Genomic DNA, 20778 nt, shown 5'->3' with positions numbered 1-20778 from the left:
CCTGCACCAGTTGTGTACATGATTCGCTAGCAAGAGTAATATCGAGTACCTCTCTTCTAGACGAGTTAAGAAACGTAGGGACATCACCTCTATTACATATATCAAGCTTATTCGCTAGAATATAATCAAAAAGTTGCTCACCTCGTGTGTTGTTGTTTGTACTGCCCCAAACAGTATTATGTGCATTAGCGTCTGCTCCAATAATGACGCGTTTCTGGATCAGATGCGCCGTATTGACGAGCCTTCTCACTGCTTCAGGAGGAGGCGCCTCCGCTGCGTCGTAAGGCATGTAAGCCGACACAATCCAAATCGGGCCGTGGACAGCTTCAACCTCTATGGCAGTGGTGTCAGCATTGCTAAAGGGAAGAAGAAAAGCATTAATATGTTTTCGAATGAGAATACAAGAGCGCGATCTAACGTTAGCCTCACCTTGAAACAAGGTGTAGTGCCTATCTTTCAGGCCGCATATCTTGTTGTTTGATATCCAAGGTTCTTGGATGAGAATGATGTCTTCTCTGAGGTCAGAGAGACGAAGAATGAGGGCTGCCGAGGCAGCCTTAGAGTGGTGCAGATTAATCTGCAGCACTTTTAGACGGACATTCGATGACTGTGGCGTTCGCGTCATCACCGCTATCTAAAAGACTATCCTCGTCCCCGAGTTGAATGTTAAATAAGTTTCCCACAAGTTCGCTGTTTGATTCCGAGTCGGACTCAATCGTCGAATCTTGTGAGAGAGGCTTATCGACATCCATCTCGGGGGCCGCCGTACTCTCTTCGCTGGGTGCGAGGAGATTTTTCGGCTGATAGGTCCAAATGGTAGTGGTAGTGAACCCGAATGCCACAATCCCCTTGCGGTCGTCCAGTGCTTGAACGCTTTCCTGGTCCAGGAGCAGCGTGACATGTCTGGAGTTTCCTGAAGGCTCTTCCACCTTAACTACCCTCCAGTTTTCGGTGGGTAGGTTCGGGTTTCCGATCTTCAGTAGCTCCAGGATGGTTTCCGGATCGGATGGCTCTACAGGTATTCTTGCTCTGCCGCGGGGTTTGTTGGGAATTTCACTCTTTTTGATGAGTTGGAGATTCGCTCCGGGCCATACCTCGCCGAGTCGGTCGAGGGCCTTGCCGTACAGGCTGACCGAACGTTGATCCGAGCACGCGATCAACTTGACCCTTGCCTGGAACCATCCCGCGTCAGAGCAGAAAGGAGGAGGCCCTGGGTTCTGCTTCAGAACGTCCAGGTATCCCAACTGGAGTTTTCTCTCCACAATCTTCCAGTTTGATGGAGAGATGAAACCGTCAGGGTGGCTCTTATCCACCACCGCCATGACCAGACTATCTCTGGCAACTTCGCAGAACTTGCGTAATTTGACCTCAGAGGAAGCTTTATGCTTCTTGGGGTCGTTGGAGCTAGAAGGATCCTCTGAAGACCGCTGCCGCTTAGCTGCACTCGGTTTCTCTTTGGACGCCTCATACTTCCGAAGAAATTCCCGGGCCCAACCGAGAGTTGACTTTTGTTGGTCGGACAGCTCCTCCTCAGGGGTTTTGCCGAACTTTTCCGTAAGGAAAGTGGCGCGTCTTCGATCTCTGTATCGACGGAGATGAGGAGGGATAGGTTTTCTGGAGACTTCTGTCCGACTTGTTTTCCCAGTTTCTGGCAAAACAGATTTGGTGATCAATGGGTTCTCCGCACCCGAGTCGGTTTTGGAGGAAGTAGAAGCCACCTGGGAGTGCGGTGGTGTCTCCTTGACGGTCTTGCTCTTAGTGAGCACTTTAGCCACCGAAGGGGTGGTTTTTGACCCCGCCATAAGTTTGGTGGAGCCAACGGGTCTTCCGCGTCGGGAAGGAATTTTTTGTTGTGTTGTTTGTTTTATGTTAGTTTTGTTCATTTTTGCGGGGCGGTCACTCAGCTGACGAGTCAGCAGTCGTAACCAGAGATATTCGTAGGGAAATAATGGGGTTCGCCACGGCAGAGCCCTATGCCGTGGTAAGTCGAATTTAAACTGGGGTGCGACAGGTGCCCCAGAGTCCGCATACTAGCGACTTAGCTCACCCTAAGCCATGCATCCCTCGGCGTATGCTGTTCCACCTTGGATTGGTAGCTATTTCGTTTTATTTTATTTTATTTTTTTTTTAATATTTTTTATATACATTTTATTTTATTATTTATTATTATTTTTTCTTAATTTATATTCTTTTATTTAATCTGGTTTATCTTAATTTACTTCATTTTATGTCTTGTTTAATTTTTTTGTTCTATTCTATTCTTTTTCAGCTTATTTTGTTTTACTTTATTTAATTATTTATTATTTTTTAGTTTATATATATAAATATATTTTATATTATATTATCTCACTATATGTATCTTAATTTAATCTATTTTATATTATTTCTCGCTTAATTTTTTTCAATTTTTCTTCCATTTTATTGGATTTTAGCTTATTTTATTAATATTATTTTTTTATTAAATTACTGTATTTTAACTATTTTTATTCTTGTGTTTATTCTATTCTATTCTGTTTTATTTTATTCGATTTTCTTTTATTTTAGTTTGTTTTATTTCAACTAATTTTCTTTTAACCTATTTCATTTTATTTATTTTATTTTATTTTACTTTAATTTATTATTTATTTTAATTTACTTTATTTTATTTCATTACATTTAAAAAATTTTTTTTTATTATTTATTTATTTTGTCTTTTCCCTTTTATTTTATTTAATTTTATAAGTTTTTCAATTCTTTCTATTATCTTTTAATTAAATTACTGAATTTCCTTGACTTCTTATTTAATTTATTTGACTTCATTATTTATTTAATTTTTTCTTTCATTTTTTCTTTCATTTTTTTGTAATTTTTTTATCTCATTTCATTTTTCTTTTTTTCTAATATCTGAACTTAAATTTTTTCGGATTCATTATTTTCCGTCTTCAATCAAATGTTTTTATTTCATGATTTGTGGTTTCAAGAGGAAATTAAAATTTTCACTGCTCCAACAGCAGCTCCCAAATAGTCCTTGCATTAACCTATGCGAGTTCATGCACACATTTGCACAAATTAACACATTTCCAATGAACGAACTCGCACATGTGACCCCATTTACGTTTCACCATTCAAATCTACGGCAACCAAATAACGCAATCTGACATAAAAATTGGAGCAAGGGCGAATGTGCTGGCAGGATATTAAAGCCTTCTAATGCGCTTGCAAAATAACCATACCCACCGGGTACATACATACATAGGTATAGGTATGTACATACCTGTGGACTTACAAGCATACGGTTGTGTGCGTCTATTTACATATTCACATCAATTTGCCTGTAAACAATTTATGAATAAATAAACAAATTGTAAGATTATGCATAACTCACAGCTAAATCCTTCTTCTCATAACTACACATGCACCTGTACAAATGCTTGCACATCCGCTGCCATTCAATGTGTGTTGCTCATACGTCGGGTAGGCCCATAGCATAAATTGTTGAAGGTAAAAAGAGTAAGCGGTTATTGATGGATGTGAAAGCATGTGGTTATGTAAAGGATTTACAGCGAAATTTACTGTTTACACTAATCTCATTTTCACGCAAACCAGTAACGGTGCTAAAATTTAAAAGTGTTTTATGCCGTTTGCGGGAGAGGAAAATTAAGTGGAGAATTGGAATGAAGTGATTTATTTCATAAATAATAACGCATGAATTAAGAGACGCACATAAAGAACGATAAACAATTTTTTATTACATTAATTTTTATGTGACTTCATTTTGATTTTACGCAGAAAGTAATTCTTTGGATAATTTAAAAAAGTGGTTTAGATTAGCAACTTTGGCTGAGTACAACAAAGCAAGCCAGTCGTATCTGTTTAACTCAAGGCAATTAGAAAGCCCAAGTGAAGCCAAATCATTCTTCGTTTGCATTTTTCTACGCAGAGGAGGCACCAGGAGGCATCTACGAACAGCAGCAGATAGCACTTGGAATATTTTCAGCGCCGAAGCGCTTGCATCCATTGCATTTGACTTCAGCTTGCAAGCAGAGTTTATTTAATTACGACTTGATGTCTATAACCCTATTAAAGCTCATGAAACCTACTGTCTCATCATCCACGATATTTGTAGTCACACAAGATATCATAAATCTCGAACACCACTTGGGCCGGCTCATCAAACATTGTGTTGTCTGCGCCTGTACTTACCGGCAATCCCCCTTATAAATATAAATACTACTTTTTGTTGCTTTTTTTAAGTCGCTTTTTATGCAAATATTTTCCAAAATGTCCTTTTCAACAAACAATTATTTTTCCTTATTGCCGTCGAACCATTTTTATGTTAGTGAGCATCCACCCAGTTTAAAAAGAAAAATTTACAAGTTCATAGCATTCAGTTGACACTGCCATTTGTCTCATTTCCGGCGTTCCACAAATTGAATACAAGTATGACAATCATTTATGAATAATTTGAGTTCCTTTGAGTAATTTAATATTTTTATGAATTATGAAAGGAAACAACATGAAGCGCAAACGGAAGAAAAATAAAGAAAAAACCTTTGTGCTCATATTGTATTTATTAACAGTTAGCTTGTCCAAACAGAAAAAAGTAAGGAAAATTAATTAGAAGGTTGAAGGCTAAAACTAAACAAGCTAAAAGTGAGTGCTTTGCGAAGAAAAGAAAAAACCAGTCCACAAAAATTAAATCAAATGAAGAATCAGAAGTCAAAGAACAAAGGCCGACCAACAACTGAAGTAGTGCGAAAAATCGCATGAAAGGGTTGCTTAAAGCATAAAAAAGGCAACTGACCGAGCCGTAATACATAAGAGAATAGAAGGAGAATTGGCAATGAAACAGAATAGCAAAGAAATGTGCGAGCTGTGAAGAGAGGCAAACGCGGTTGAAGTACAAAGGGACAAAAGCCAAAATACTTAGGACTGAAATTCTAGCAAATTAATAAAAGATGGAGCGAAATTATTTAGCCGCCATAGAAAGTGAATGCAGATGATGCGGAAGATTGTTATTAGGGTCGAATGTTGAGCAAATAAAAACGAATTCAAAGGCGAGCATTTTAAGAAAATTGTATTTGTGTGTTATGTACAGCTGGAAACGGAAGTAGGCAAGATGTCTGCGACGCGTACCCACTGCTTTAACATAGACATTACTACTGCATGATTTATGTGCAGATCTGCACATGTAGATATGTATTCTAATACATACAAATTCGCATAAGCCGTTTTATACATCAAGGGGCGGCAGTAAAAGCCCAACGGCATTGCTGGCAATTCCCAACATCATTAAGGGCACAAAAGGATATTATTCTGTGAATAAAAGTACAGATGCCAGAAAGGATGAGGGGAACTTGAAAAGGCTGAAAGACATGCATATGTATGTATGTATGTATGTATGTTGAATGTGAAGCAAATGGGTAATAACAAATTAATATGGAGTTATTAAATTTAATGCGAAATTAAGTAGCCGCCCAAAATGAAGCAATTTAGAATTTAAATGAAAGCCAAGATGGAAAATCAGAAAAAAGATACAAGGACGTAAATTTTATTGGAAGAATGAAAACATTTAGCAAGTTGTGTATGACTGATAGGAAGTGGGAAAATTATGTTACGCATGACAAAATAGGGGAAAAATTTTAAAAATTCTCATGTGGGAAAAGAGCAACTCTACGTATGACCAAATATGAAGAAAAAATGTGTAAATTCTCATGTGGAAAAACAGCTCGAAGAAATTGTTAAAGGTGATGTTAGATGTCTAATTTTCACCTTGTGTCGGTCATTTTGAACTACTTAGTAAATCCGTCCAAGAGGACATTGGAAAGTAGCCACTTTTTCTATGAAAACTTAAATTCCATAGCAAAAGTACGCAAAAGCATAGAAATGAAAATTTTTGCTAAGAAAGTTAACAGGCAATACTGTTTTTGTTGTGCCACAAAACTTGGACAAAAGAGTGCGTTAAAATAAATTTAATAAAACATAAAATGAAAAACCAAGAACTGTAAGATGACCAGAACAAACGACTTTACAACGCTGCAGAGCTTTATTTAATACTGATGCCTAAAAGTTTAAATAACTAAATTTTACCTTCAGGTATACTATGAATCTTTTGTATTCGCATTTCAAGCGAAAAAATAATGGCCAAAGATATCGCAGGTAGTGCGCGCAGTGAATGCAACTGCTACTCCGTTTCCTATTTTTCGACCCTCAGAAATGTCTTTACAATTACAGCTATATCTCGGAAAATATTTAACGAATCGAATTGATATTTTCAGAGGATATACTCAAATATATATACATTCCGAAAATGAAAAAAAATCTATTTTTTTTAAATTACCAGTGTATAATCCCTTAAGTTTTTTCATCTTCCTGAATGCAAAATGAAAAGAAAAGATAGTATAAAATCGTGCGACACTTCATTGAAACCAGGCGAAAAAGTTTGCGTTCATTACTTTACGGCACCGGATTGCAAGATTTTGCCAACTTGAAAGAGAACGAAATTGTCTAGTGATGCTCTTCCGATGTCTATCAAAATTCGAACCGCCTAATTCGAATTGATAATTCAAAATTATTACTTTTGCAGTTTGTAGTATAATAAAGTGGAAATGTGAAGTTACTCAAAATTCTCGTTGATTTGTGATAGTTTTTTCCTTTGGAAATGTTGATAACTTTCTCCATATAGCGATTATTAATTTTGTGCCACCTTGTATAAGTAAACGTGCTTCAAAAACTAGTAGAAATATATTCGTGCATTCATAGATACTCACAAAAGCAAAACTGATCGTTTAGGAAGCGGCCGAGGAAAAGTTGAGATGGAAAATTACACATTTAAAAAAAAAAAATTGCAAAAACACATATTTCAAAAATATATTAATCGTATAAGTATGCTATATCTTTTTCTCATGAAATAAAATGTATTCACCCTGAAGCTCGGGTGAAAACAAAAACGAACCGAAGATATTTGATTTTAAAAACTCCATACGAACATTTTCAGCATTGAATGAATCTCAAAATATATTTGAAAATTGTTTCAGTTTACTTCTTATCACATTCACGTCTACAAATAAGTTAATTTTAGAAAAATTTTAGATCTTATCCGAAATACTTGGATCACTTTACATGGCATCGCTTATACGTACGCGCATATTCTAACCATTTTTAATCGTATAATCTTCACTTCATTTCTCCACTGAATATTTCTATTTTATTCTCAACTTGTCTCGTTCCAGACTGCTTTTCCTACGAGATGGCCGATCAATGTGATGCCGTCAATGGCACCTTCTACTTGAGAAAATGTTACAATATTAGCTATGCTGAGGAGCATAACATCACCGAGTTGGCGTTGCATGCGTTGAAGCGTCCACCGGCTGAGGAGTATTTCACGTAGGTTACAAGATCTGAAAAGTGGAAAAGTATCACACAAATTAGTGCCTCTAGAATTTATATTTCTTGTAACTATCAGGCATGTACTGCATTTCGATTCGCCCTGTCATGTTTGGCGTTCCCAAAAGGCAATTGAGATTTAAAGAAACTGCGAAATATGCGCGAATCAACATGCATCTGTGCTGCTGAATTCTTTTTCATTTTTTAACGATTTTTCTTTCTTCCAGCAATCACGTACTCGGCTTATCTTCGGGCATTGAAGAAACTGGCGGCATAAAAGTCGAACTCGCTGCTTGTCTTTTCGTTGCATGGGCTATAGTTTTTCTATGCCTCTGCAAAGGCGTGCAATCTTCGGGCAAAGTAGTCTACTTTACGGCGCTTTTTCCATATGTAGTATTAGTTATACTATTCTTCAGAGGTGTAACTCTACCAGGCGCTAAAACGGGTATATTATTTTACTTAACGCCCGATTTCAAGCAGTTAGCTAATGCACAGGTAGGTGAACTGAGCGAACTATTTCGAAGAAACAGAGAGAGAGAGAGAGAAAGAGCTTGCGTGCTCTTCCTCGTTCTTTTTACCACGTTTTAGTGTGCTAATATAAAAATAGAGTGCCGCTTCATAATCCGCTTACACCTGTTATTTTCACCCTCTTTTCACAGGTTTGGGGTGATGCTGCCGTACAAATATTCTTTGCGCTCAGCCCCGCTTGGGGTGGTTTGATCACCTTGTCTTCCTACAACAAATTCTCTAACAACTGTTACAAGTAAGTCTATGACTTTTTAAAAATAAAAAAAATGGCGCTTGCTTCTGAACAAAATGTGTCTATCACTTCCAGAGACTCTTTGATTGTGGCCATTTGCAATATAGCCACCTCCTTTTTTGCCGGTTTGGTCATCTTCTCGATCATCGGTTTTCTAGCACACGAATTAGAGGTGGAAGTAAAGAAGGTGGTCGATCAAGGGGCTGGCCTGGCGTTCATTGTTTATCCGGAGGTGGTGACACGTCTCCCAGTCTCGCCCGTGTGGTCGGTGCTATTTTTCGTCATGTTGCTTACGCTGGGACTGGACTCACAGGTGAAACTTTCGAGTATAGTGTAATATCATTTTCTAAATATTTTCACTTTCTCCCTTTCACCTTTCAGTTCGCGCTCATGGAAACAGTTACAACTGCCATATTGGATAAATTCCCTAATTTACGACAATACAAAACATGGGTTGTGCTTTTTGTTGGAATTTTCGGTTATATTGGTGGTCTCGGTTTTACCACGAATGTAAGTGGAATGCAACTCTGTGTTCAAAGGAAACTTTTCTAAAATATTTTTCTCCGCAGAGCGGCATGTATTGGCTGCAGCTAATGGATAAGTATGCTGCCAATTGGTCCGTGCTGCTTATCGCCATATCTGAGTGTGTTCTAATTGCTTGGATATACGGCTCTCAGCGTTTCTTAAACGATATACAGGGTATGATTGGTAAAAGATCAAGATTCTGGAATATTTTTTGGTCTACAATGTGGCGTTATATAACGCCAGCAACACTGTTGGTAAGTAACGGAAGGGCGTTTTAAAAATGGGAAGAAGTAGGTTGCCAATTTTGGGAAGAAAAAGGGCCTAGAAAAATGATAAGCATTGTGAGCTCTTATGAACTAATCTCGGATTTTCGCGACTTAAAAAAGGCCGGGATCCTGAAATTCCGGGATTGCTGTACTTAGTCTCTTATGAACAGGGTAAATGGTTTTTCTTTATTGTATGAAATCTCGGGTTTTCGGGACTTAAAAATACTCCGATCCCGAAATATCGGGATTGATATACTTAGTCTCTTATAAACAGGGTGAATGGTTTTTCTTCATTGTATGAAATCTCGGATTTTCGAGACTTAAAAAAGGCCGGGATCCTGAAATTCCGGGATTGCTGTACTTAGTCTCTTATGAAAAGTAAGAATCTTCAATGGTTGATCGAACAGGGAAAATTATCCACATCTACTCCTTGCCAATTTAGCCTCTAGCCTATATTCAGCCCAAAAAGTAGTCTTACCAGATATGCCCCATCATCTGTAACAAATCTCAATATTATTAGCCTTCATACTAAACTATTAAATAGGTTGGTCAATTCAGGTTTAAAAACATCAACTTTTGGTTGACAAAGGTAAAAATTAGCAAGTTTGTTATAAGTGTAAACCTTGGTATTCATAGCTGGGACTTCTCTCTCACTTCTATCTCTTCAGAACTTATAAAACGACAAAAATAATAGCAGAAACAAATTATAGTCACAAAAACTTTCTTCCCAAAACCAATTATGCTAAATATTTTTAACTAAATTTTAAACTCCCTCTTTCAGTTCATCCTCTTCTTCAACTGGGTCGAATATAAACCCGCCTCATATGGCCACTACGTCTACCCGTTGTGGGCCGATGCGGTTGGTTGGTTCATCGGTCTACTACCGGTACTCTTCATTTTCCTAATTGCCTTCCAACAAATTTGCAAAGCACCTAAGCAACTCACAGTCAAGGAGCGTCTAAAACTTTTACTTCGTCCCACAGCCGAGTGGGGACCGGCTGGTAGACCATGCGTCAATTTGCATGCCGAACGCTACGACAGCCAAAACTACGACGTCGTCGCCAATACGCAAGTACTAATTAATGGCCTACCCGCCGATGTGTCACCCTATGAGGACAACAGCAATGGATATCGTGATGAGGCGATGCAACTCTGAGAGCGAGTGAGCGCATCGTCGACAGCGACAGCAGCAACAAAGACATCCACTGCTATTGTGCGCATGAGTGATCACGTCGACGATGGCATAGGACTGCGAATGAGCGGTAATGGGTCAGGAAGTGGAGGAGGAGGTGGCGATAGAAAAGGTAGCGGTGCAGCTGTAACGATCAGAAACGGAAGTGTAAGTTAGAAAGAATTGTTGAAGTTCTAATATTTCTTTAAATAATTTAAGATTGTATGCTTCCAGCATTCTGACTATGGCACCTCAGTGGCCATCAAAACACCCGGCTCGGCTGGTACTACAAAGTTGCCCGGTCCCAGCATACTGAAGACGTCAAAGAGTAATCAGGCAGCCAGCAATGGCCGTGCCAAAGGCCAGTCGCAGCCCGAGTCGAGTCCCAGCCGCCAACCGTTAATAGAAGCGGAGCTCCGTGCCAACGATAGTGTCGGCTCGTTCCTCAATGAGGCAGCCGCATTGGCACAGCGCAAAGTGCAAACGACGAATGGCTATGATAAAATTACAAAAGTGACTGCCAGCATTGTATTGCCCACGAAATCGGCATTACCGACCACTACAGTGGCATCGACAGGCGCTAGTGCCGCCACCACAGCAGCAACAACACAAGTGTTGGTCGCTGGCACAATGAGCAGTGGCCGCGAACGAATGCTCACCACGTTTGGTGAACGTGGCGTAGTACCAGGTGCAGAAGCAGTTACAACAACAGCGGCCAAAACGACGGCAGCAGCAACAACAACTTTTTCCGTAAGCGCAGCGACAACAAAAGCGGCGACACCAACTGCGATGAACTCTAAGTTGCCAGATGGAACTATAACAGACACAGCAGCAGCAATAAGAAAAACTAAGCAGCCCACGGCGATTGTAACAGCAAAGCCGGCAGCAGCAGAAGCCGCGAAGGGGCTTACAACTACTAAGCCCGGTATAAGTGCAACAACCACTTTATCGGCGGTTGCTGCACGGCCGGCGTCAATTGTAACTACTGCCGTAACAGCAACAATTACCAAGCCAAAGCTGGCGGCAACAGCAACGGCAGCAGCAACTACAGTTGCTGTATCAGTAAAAATGCCAATTGTTGCAGCGACAAAAACTACAACAGCAACAACTACGGCAACAGTAGTACAGCCAGCGGCAAAAACAACTGCGACACAAAAAGTAACAACAACTACAGCGATTACTTCACCGACAGGACAAATGTCTATCGCAAAACCGAGCATCACAGCCGCAAAACCGAGCATCACAGCTACAACAATGGCGGCTGGAGCAACAGCAATAACAAATACTAATCCTGCAACAACAGTCACAAAAACACTTCCAGAAAGCAAATCGTCAGCCACAACAACTGCTGCGAAGCCACCAACAATAGCTGCAACAACAATAACAAGTAAATTAGTACCAGCTATCTCTGCTGCTCCTACTGCCGCACAAACGAGTACACCACCCGCAACAACTACAACAATAACTGCCAAAGTGGCCGCCACTGTTGCCAAAACTACAACAACAACACCATTATCAATGGTCAATATAAATTTAATGTCAACAACAACAACTGTAGCACCAAAGCAATCTGCACCAGCCACAACTACAATAACAACAACAGCACCTAAGCCAACAACTACGAAATCGAGTGTTGCTAGCACTTCGCCAGCGCCTGTAACTGTTGCCCCCACCCTCGCCGCACAGCCTACGAAAGTTGCCGCCACGAAAGTGGTCAGCACAACTGCAAATCCCATCACCACGGCCATGCAGAAGCCAACAGTGTTAACAGCAACATTAACGGCAGACGCCAAGTTGCCAGTGATGGAGGCAGCAACGACAAAGGCGGCAACATCGGCAGCAATAACGTCGACAACAACAGCTGGCGCAGCAAAGACAGCAGTAGCAACAGCGCCAACAGCTGCTGCAGCCAAAACAGTAAAACCAGCAATAGCAGTAGCATCAGCAACAACAACAACACAACCGGTAACGGGAACCACAACAACAGCTGCAAAGCCGACAGCAGCAGCAACAGCACCTACTATAGCCAAGTCAATAATAGCAACAACTGTTGCCGCAACTACAACAACAAAACCAACAAGCGCAGTGACTACAACAGCAACAAGTGTAATCACCACTACTACTACGAGTACCACTAAGACGAATAATTCCGGCAAAAAATAATTGTATGCAAAATAATTACTTCCCTTCCACCCGCTCAGTCCACAAGTGTACGAGTATATAAAAATAAGCTAATGGCCACTCTCTGTTTAATACCTAAAACAGCGGATTAACGAAGTAAGTACTTAAGCGCCTACTAGATTAACTATTTTAGATTACTCACAAATATTTCCAAGTGCTAAGTTGCAACAAAAACGAAAATTCGAAAAAAAAAACTATAAACTACTACAATTCAGTCATAAATAATCTGAAGTGTACCCATAATTTTATCATAAATATAAAAAATTTAATTTCTAAGGCATAATTTAAGGCGTTCAAAGCGTACAGTTCAACCTAACCTAACTACTTACAAGCATACATACTCGTATATACAAGCGAAGAAAACCAAACAAGTTATGGGCTAAGTACTAGAAACAACAATTACTCTTGCATATGTGCTTGTACATATACATATACATACATACATACTTGTATTCATAAGTGAAACTTGCGAAAATAATTTCAGCTGCCATAAGAAAATGGAAAGGTTTACCGTAAAAGCTGGAATTAGTGAATAAGAATAAACTTTAGCAAATCTTCGACTCAAGTCTTCACTAAATTTAAGTCTTAATGGGGCAAATAAATTGAAAGAGCTGCATGTGGAAGCTAGGTTAGTTTAGCTTGATAATGTGAATCAAATGGGCTCGTTAGCATATCGAATCAATCCTCCTCATTCCTTTCCTTCACGCAACAATTCGTGCTTTTCAAGGCACTCAAAAGTTTATTGATACAAAAAATAAGAATCTACCTGCAGATAACCTCCATCACAGATTTTTCGAAGAAAGTCAAAGAAAGCTGCTTGCCTCAATCACAGATTGCGCAAGCCTAACTCGTATCTCCGAGTTTGCGAAGCCTGTCTTAGTTGAGTATAGGTGTGAGAATTGTGTAATTGTGAGAAGCCGACTATAGGGTTGGATTCCCGCCGCCGAAACCTCTTGAAAATAAGAAAAGGCTTACAGCCTCATTCTGTCTAATTGTAGACAGACGTGGCATGTTATTTTACGGTGTTACTCGATAAAAAAAAAAAACTTTTGACAGTTGCCGATCAGTTGTTTTTTCCTTATAGGTTCTTTTCTGTTTAACCCGGCCTGAATTCGGTAATCGACCTCTATCTGTTTGACAGCTCAAACTCTCTCTTTGTGGATGGTTTTGCTTTCTTTTTTTGGATCTAAAATATTTAGATGGATCACATGGATTCTTTCCTTGAATGGAACTCGCGATTCAACCTGAAAAGAATGGCAAAATAAAAACAAAGTTGTCTAAGATAAAACTCGCTAAAAGTTAGAATCATCTACTGATGTTTCGTAAATTCAATAAGCAGAAATTATTTATATTCATTTTAATGCTAGTTGGCGAACGTTTAATGTTATTGGAAGATCACAAGCTCCTAATACTGGCAAGCTCCGTAATGCATCCCCGACTTACGAAACTTGATACACGCTTTGTTGAGTCAAAAGCTGTTAATGTTGTCTGGCAATAAAAATAGTTGCTGTCGACCGAAAATTATTCGCTGAGCATAATCGTCGCAAGAACCCGCTTAACATATAGATTCGCTAAGCAAGCGCTGGCATCGACTCCGTAGTCCATTTTTGAGCCCTGGATACATCCACTGATGATTCGAAGCATTTGGAAATATACCATATGTCATTTCATTCCTTTGTTGTGTGAAGCGTGATGCGTAATTTTTTTTCAGGTTACACTGTATTTTAGGAAGTGCATAGTACTTTTTCGCTTCTTATGACTCAGGGCGTTGTGCAGCCTTATTTATTTTATTAGCAAATCTGACGAGGGCAGACAGATCACATGAAATGCTTCCGTCGACGCAGACCGCATTTTTCCCCCAGCTTTTTCGTTAATAGTTCTTTGATGCTTTTATGTACTGAAGTGCATATGAATGAACTCATATATCCTAATTTTATGGAACAGCTCCCGACAGCTGCGTTGCAATATCTCCACATATCTGTTAGTAGGCGCATACAGGTTGCAAAAAATATGGAAGACTGTTGAGAATCAACAGAGTCGGAGTTTTGAACCTTAAAATTCTTCAATATTCAGATGGTGTAGGTGTATCTATAAGTACATAATAAAGTACAACTTTGTATAGAAAGACAGCTACACTGCTTTATATGTTTTGCAAATCACAAATTGAGCTAAGAAACGTATGCGTGGCTGCCTAGCAGTGGGATGCAGCAAAAAATTATTTCGAAAAAGTCCTTCGATATTTGTGCTTTTGTATAGGGAACATAAAAAATCCACACAGTAATTAATATTTTATTTATTTTTTATTAAATCGCTGGTTAGCAAAAATCTAACTGAAAGTTACTTGGTTATGCTCAAACATTAGCTGTAGTTAGTAGATATGAAAAGTAGGGTAATTTTTTGAAAGTTGTTGTTGTATGTCTTAAAATGATATGTAGTACTTATATATTGATAGAAGTAGGTGTTTGTGTGTGATGTCATTATGTGTAAAATATGTTTTAACTAAAAGGAGTATGTATCTCTTAATATGTACGCACTGATAATTGATAAAAATGAAACGGTGTCAAAAAAGTCTTTGAAGCCTATAAAAAGAGAGTGTGCGAGATTATAAGGCATATCCCAGCTGGAAATTGTTTTTATATGAGTAATGTCGCTAACGTTTTCGTCTTCCTAATTGGCGTGATAAGGCTTACTCTAACGTCATCTATGTATTTATTGAGACCAAGCAGCACTGTAATTGGATATATCCAATAGCCCATCCACCCTTAACAGCTGCAGATGGCGATACAGATTGTGTTAGTTTATCCAGTCAATTTCCATATAATATAATTATTTAAGCAATTTTTTCTTCAATTTGCATTGCAAGCTATTGAAAATAGAGCAAGTGACAGTGAATCACCGAAGGCGCCTCGAAAAAATCGTATTTGCGGCGTATGACATAGTTCTCAAAAAATCAGCTGATGCAAAAAAATCAAACTGCACTTGTTAAAAGAGATGCTTATCGAAATACCTCTGGGATTTTTTTTCGATTTCTTTATTTTTCGTAGTATTTGGAAGCCAAAAAACCGATTTGCTTAAAAAAAAAAGATTAATAATTTAAATTACTTAGAATTAAAAATTAAAACTTAGATTTATGCGAATATTCTGGCGCAATGTTATAAGTAATGCAGGCCTTTGGGATAACACCAAGTACCAGTTCACATAGAAATCCAGTGTCGTACGTCGTGTGGGCATACGTTGCGCAAACCCCAAGATGATATCACAAGAACTGCACCAGACTGGAACCCCTAAGGGAGTCGCAGGCGCGGAAGACCAGCCAACATGTGGAGACGACAAGTTGAAGCTGAAACAGGCATACCTGCTGAAATTGTGAAAAATTAGTCTGTAAAATTTCAAAGCGAGTAGTTTTGGTCCACTAGATTTTTAGTTATGGCGTAGTTGGAGTTTAAAAATAATCAGCTTTACAAAAAAGTTTAAAATCGAGCAGAAAACCATAGAAACTCGGTCTGAGCCAACGGACGTTTATGTACGCGTAACTTCGTCAATTTTGCTCCGATCCACTTGGATTTCCAACACAATATTCTTTAGTCATTATGCATTCATTTAAAAGAAACACATAAAAATAAAATTAAATAATTAAGTTCAAATTCCGTTAGGGGACAGATACCTGTAAAGGGCCATATTTTCCTTGATTTTCATTAAAATTATTTAGAATGATGAAGTCAATATATTTTTTCAAAATTTGTATACAGTTTTTTTATACTTAATGTAGGTAAATTTTTTTTTTTTTTAATCATTTATAATGGCGGATGTACACTCAGCGGGGCTTCTCAATCGGCGGGCATCGGCGTCAGTGACGTGAATACAAAAAATCAAACATTTTTTGTTTATTTATGCGATAATTTCTATTTGAATTAAAAAAATGGAAAAAAAATTGAAAAATGGAAAAAATGAATTTTGGGGCGAATTTTCCTATTATTTTTTCGAAAACTTGTAGTATCATAAAAAAGATGTGTACAAAATTTCAGGGAGATCGGTCAATAACTTTTCGAGTTATCGTGTACGCCAATTCGAAAAATATAGTTTTGAGAAAAACGCGTCTAAAGTTTGAATACATGAAAATTCAACCTCTCCCAGCACTCGATCTATAATATAAGAAATACTTTAATTTACGTTCTAAAAAATTTTCGACATATTCTTATAGGATTATATTAACATTTTATGAAAAAAACATTTTTTGTTTTTCGAAATTTTACAGGTATCTGTCCCTTTAACTTTTCACTTTTATTATTTCGCTCAAATATAAACCACGTAAGCCAATTTGAATGTATTGCTCTTAAAGGGCATTTTTGGCCCATTCTGGGTATGAAAGAAAACAGTTTCCAGCTGGGTTGAGTTGTGTGTATTTTCCCTTTTACAGAGGCGTAGTGTTGTTGTTCATGATTGTTGTGAAAATCCGTTCAAGATTAATTTGTATTGTATCGAAATGTATATTGAATTCGAGTAGTAGTCCTGAAATAGTGCAAATTAGTGAGCGGAATTAGGAAACGTATAGTACAAGGAGGAAGGAGGAGAGGCTTGCGTGTTGATGCTTGAAGATGTGAACGAGCATAGGCAAATTAATAATGGATAGATTAAACAGTGATAGATTATTTACATGCAATTATGATTGTTAACTACATACACATACATACATACATGCATAGATATTTTTTAAACTTATTTCGTATGAAAAGAAAGTCAATGATTTCCTAGATAGTAAAACTATTTTTGCAGATGTTCGCTTGAATAGCTGCTGTATTTTAAATAAACGATATAATGCTGAAAATCGTTTCACTGAGGTCCAGGTTTTTCAGCGCTAGTTTAGCAGTGGTGAGTTTTTAAAATTAAATTAATCTTAGTTTAGCTGGAAGGCGTGGTGAAAAAAATGCAGAAGGTGAAAAAAATTGTGACCAACATCAGAACGTTACCCGACTCTCAATGAATTTGAAAGAATCAGCTGAAAGTCTGTCGCAACCTGGCTCATGACAGGGGCTTGTTTACCAAAAAACTGAGATTGTGTTGGTGATATACGAAAAAAGTTCGCTCACGTCGCTGCCTGAACAACGTCAAATTAGCGAGTGCCTGAATGCGTGTGCAATGAGTGAGCATAATTCTGGTGCCGAGTAACCGTTGACGTGTCAGCCGACGTTACTAGCTCAATTACGTTTTTCACCATAGCTAAAGGCCTAACCTGGTAATCTATCATCCTTGGCTGAAAAGCAAAGGCAAATATGCACTAAAAAACTGCACCTAATTGTCAATCCCTAAAAATTGCGCCCAGACATATCTAAAATATGTTAAGCCTGCAATATAAAATAAAATTTCTTCCGTTAGAAAGAGAATTTGCTAATTTCATGGTGCATCTTTTAGGTGCAGGTCATATTGCATTTAGTAACTTCTTAAACTAATTTCTGAACTTTAATAGTGGAATTTTAAAATGTATTTCCTAAATTTTATTTCTCAAATGATGCTAAAAATAAAAACTGAGCCTAAATATAAGCAACGGCTATGGTTGTTTACAGCAGCAGCTGGTAGAGGCTCTACCTTAACTGAACTACCCGGAATTAAATCCAGTCAAGGCAGTCACTTCAGCATCGTGCCCCAAAAATGTATAGGAATTTTTGTACGCTGTTGCAGAGGCTAAACCAATTTTATAATAAGCACTCAAAGAAAGAAATTTCAGTTTTGAATCACTTCGAATGGGTTTGAAAGCTAAAATATAACGGGAGAAAACTAGTAGTACTACGCGACTCTGCAGACTAAATTGTTATATAGTAGCATAATAATAATAGCATAATTTTTCAAAGTAAATAAAAAGTGGGACAACCTTAATTTTTTGTTTACATTTTTTTCTGAAATTTTACAGGTATTTTCCCCTTAAGTTATTGTTTTCTTTGCTGGAAGACTACCACATAATTTTAATATTATATTATTTTCGTTTTTTATAATAAAATACTTTATATTAATTTTGCCGTTTGAAAATTGATTGAACCGTTCACAAGTTATAAAGGATTCAAGTCAGAACAAATAAGTTTCCCCAGTTAATTTTTGGTTCATTGTGCAAGCACCTTTAAAAGCAATTTTTTTCATACAAAACTGTATTTTTGCTCTCAAATATTATGCATTATTGCGAAATTTTTACAAAAATTGGATAATCGATTGCAACAAAAAAAAGTTTGACAAGCTTTTCGCGTGCTAATATGAATTTATGCGCGTCCAAAAGATCAAAACTTTCGCTCACAAGCCGCTATAAATTTAGCCTACCTTTAGGTGTTTGAGTAGCTGCTTTTCTGTTTGAATTGAGATAAAATGAATACTGGAAAGACACACGCATTGCAGACACACATACACATTGAAGTGAGCATGGAATGAGAAACAAAAAAATCAGCAAATAAATATTTACTATTTACTTAAAAACAGATATTCCTAAATATTCCTTTTTTATTGAATATTGCAATTTTCTAGCAATTACAATTAATAGAAATAGGCAGTAAATTTTGAATGATATTTTTTATGACATTTACAGCTAGAAGTTAGGTGAAGTGGTGGAAATGAATATTGCATAGTTACATACATTAAAACATTTACTAGATACAATTTTGGGAATGTGTGCGGAAAGGGCATGGCAATTTGTTGTTGGTCGTCTGAAATATTTACTATGGCAGTTTTTCTCTAGATGAGTTTAGATTAATTTTCTTTCGTTTTTTCTTCTGTTTTCAAAAGCAACCGAAAATAATGAGAGACTCAAGTACCTTTTAGAGCAAATCAAGCAAAATAAGTAAATACATACATACATGCAGGTATCTGCATGTATTACCGCTATACATATATGAAAACACACTACTTTATACTAATACATAGATAGTTTGTACTAGTTGATATGAAAATAATACTAGCGTACTTACATGCATACATACAAATACATACACACACGCACACACATAAGTTGCACACGTGCGAAAGAATTATTTGAATAAGAAAAATTGTTGATCAAAAGTTGCGTAGTTACAATAGTTAATAAAAATGCATATAGTTGTTGGTATTGAAAAATATTAAAAATATTCCATACATATAAAATATGTCTAAGATTTGAAAATTGTATGTTTGTATGTAACAGAAAACACTATGTAATTATAAATGCAAGAAAAATGTTAAAATAAAAAATAAAAATGTACACAAATACAAAAATTGTGGTTAGCCAGTTAAGTGAGTGTCAGTGTCAAAAATCTATTGGAAAAAAATTATGTAAAAGTATATCCAAGCGTCAGTAGCAATGTTTTATGTAAATATTAACTAGAATCAGCTGGCCGAGCAATGCTGAATGTGCAACATAAATTATTCAAATTGAAAAAAAAAAATTAAATTGAAGTGGATTTGAAAAGTCAATCAAATTAACCGGTAGTGACTAGAAAATATACATAAAATTAAATCAAATGTTTCAAAATGCAGAAAATTAAGTAGTTAACGGTATATGATTATAACAATTTTTTAAGATAAACATTTATTGTTTAGCTATTTAGCGGGATTATGCTTTTCATACTTTCAATAAAGTTTATTTTTAGTTTTGTTTCAATTCTGAAATTATGAAATTATGAAATAAAATAACGAAATAATGACGTCAGTAAAAACTATTGTGTAAAAAGCATTGTTATAACAAAAGTGAAACAAAAATTAGTTACAAATTATAAAAATAATTTACAATATATAAAAAATAATAAATAAAATACATTTTAAAAGTAATTTAAATGTAAACGAAATGATTTTTAGTGTGAGGTCCCTCGCCTTATTTGAAATGGTGTTTTTTGGATGTTTCTTTAAAAGTATGTAAAACGGAAATGAAAAAAGACTTTTTATTTTTGTTTTCAGTATTTTATTTCTTGATCCATTGTTCAAAAATTAAAATTTTCTTTTAGCCATACAAGGTTCATTCAAAAAGTTGTTAGCCTTCAAAAAATAGTCTTCCAAAAACAGGTATGTCGCGGGCGGCCGATACCAGGACTCACAGGTGTCTGAAATCAAAAAGACAAAAAGTTTCTTGTTCAGTATAAATGTCGATCTTTAAAAAAAATAAAATTTAACAAAATGGCGTACGTTCAAAGTTGAAAACCCGTTTTTTGACCCATTTTTTAAGTGAAACTTCTTAGGTGTCGATGGACGAGCAAGAATGGAGAGTAAAATTTCAAGGCCATGTAACGTTTTGGGCATTTTCGTTCCGCGAGCGCATTGAATGCATAGGAAGTGAAATTTGAAAATTTTTGGCAAAAACTGAAGACACTAAATTTACTAAATGCAGAGAAATAGATGAAGTACTTCTGCAAACCTTCACTTACTTTCCCCTAAAATATTCGGTATCAGTAGAATGTCGGCCTTCTAGGCCCAGGCCAATAGACACAGTCCTCACATGAGGAAGCAAAATTGGCACACCCACAATGGGCTATATGACTTAAGTGCGCTTCACTATACCGTGCACC

The 20778-nt window shown here is 37.1% G+C and overlaps 1 protein-coding gene across 1 annotated transcript in view; it reads left to right on the top strand.

Annotated features, from left to right (window-relative positions):
* The window catches only part of LOC128868682 (uncharacterized), a 184010-nt gene extending 164186 nt beyond the window's left edge, over positions 1-19824 (top strand). The window contains 8 exon segments of the mRNA XM_054111043.1: positions 7212-7365; positions 7593-7860; positions 8025-8128; positions 8201-8438; positions 8507-8635; positions 8695-8904; positions 9698-10255; positions 10322-19824. Coding sequence (XP_053967018.1) covers positions 7212-7365; positions 7593-7860; positions 8025-8128; positions 8201-8438; positions 8507-8635; positions 8695-8904; positions 9698-10255; positions 10322-12250 — 3590 coding nt within the window. The 3' untranslated portion in view covers positions 12251-19824.
* The last annotated feature ends 954 nt before the right edge of the window (positions 19825-20778 follow it).

This window comes from Anastrepha ludens, chromosome 6 (assembly GCF_028408465.1).
Source record: "Anastrepha ludens isolate Willacy chromosome 6, idAnaLude1.1, whole genome shotgun sequence".
Classification (NCBI taxonomy): domain Eukaryota; kingdom Metazoa; phylum Arthropoda; class Insecta; order Diptera; family Tephritidae; genus Anastrepha; species Anastrepha ludens.
Note: the sequence above shows the minus strand (reverse complement) of the source record. Positions and strands in the feature narration are given on the sequence as shown.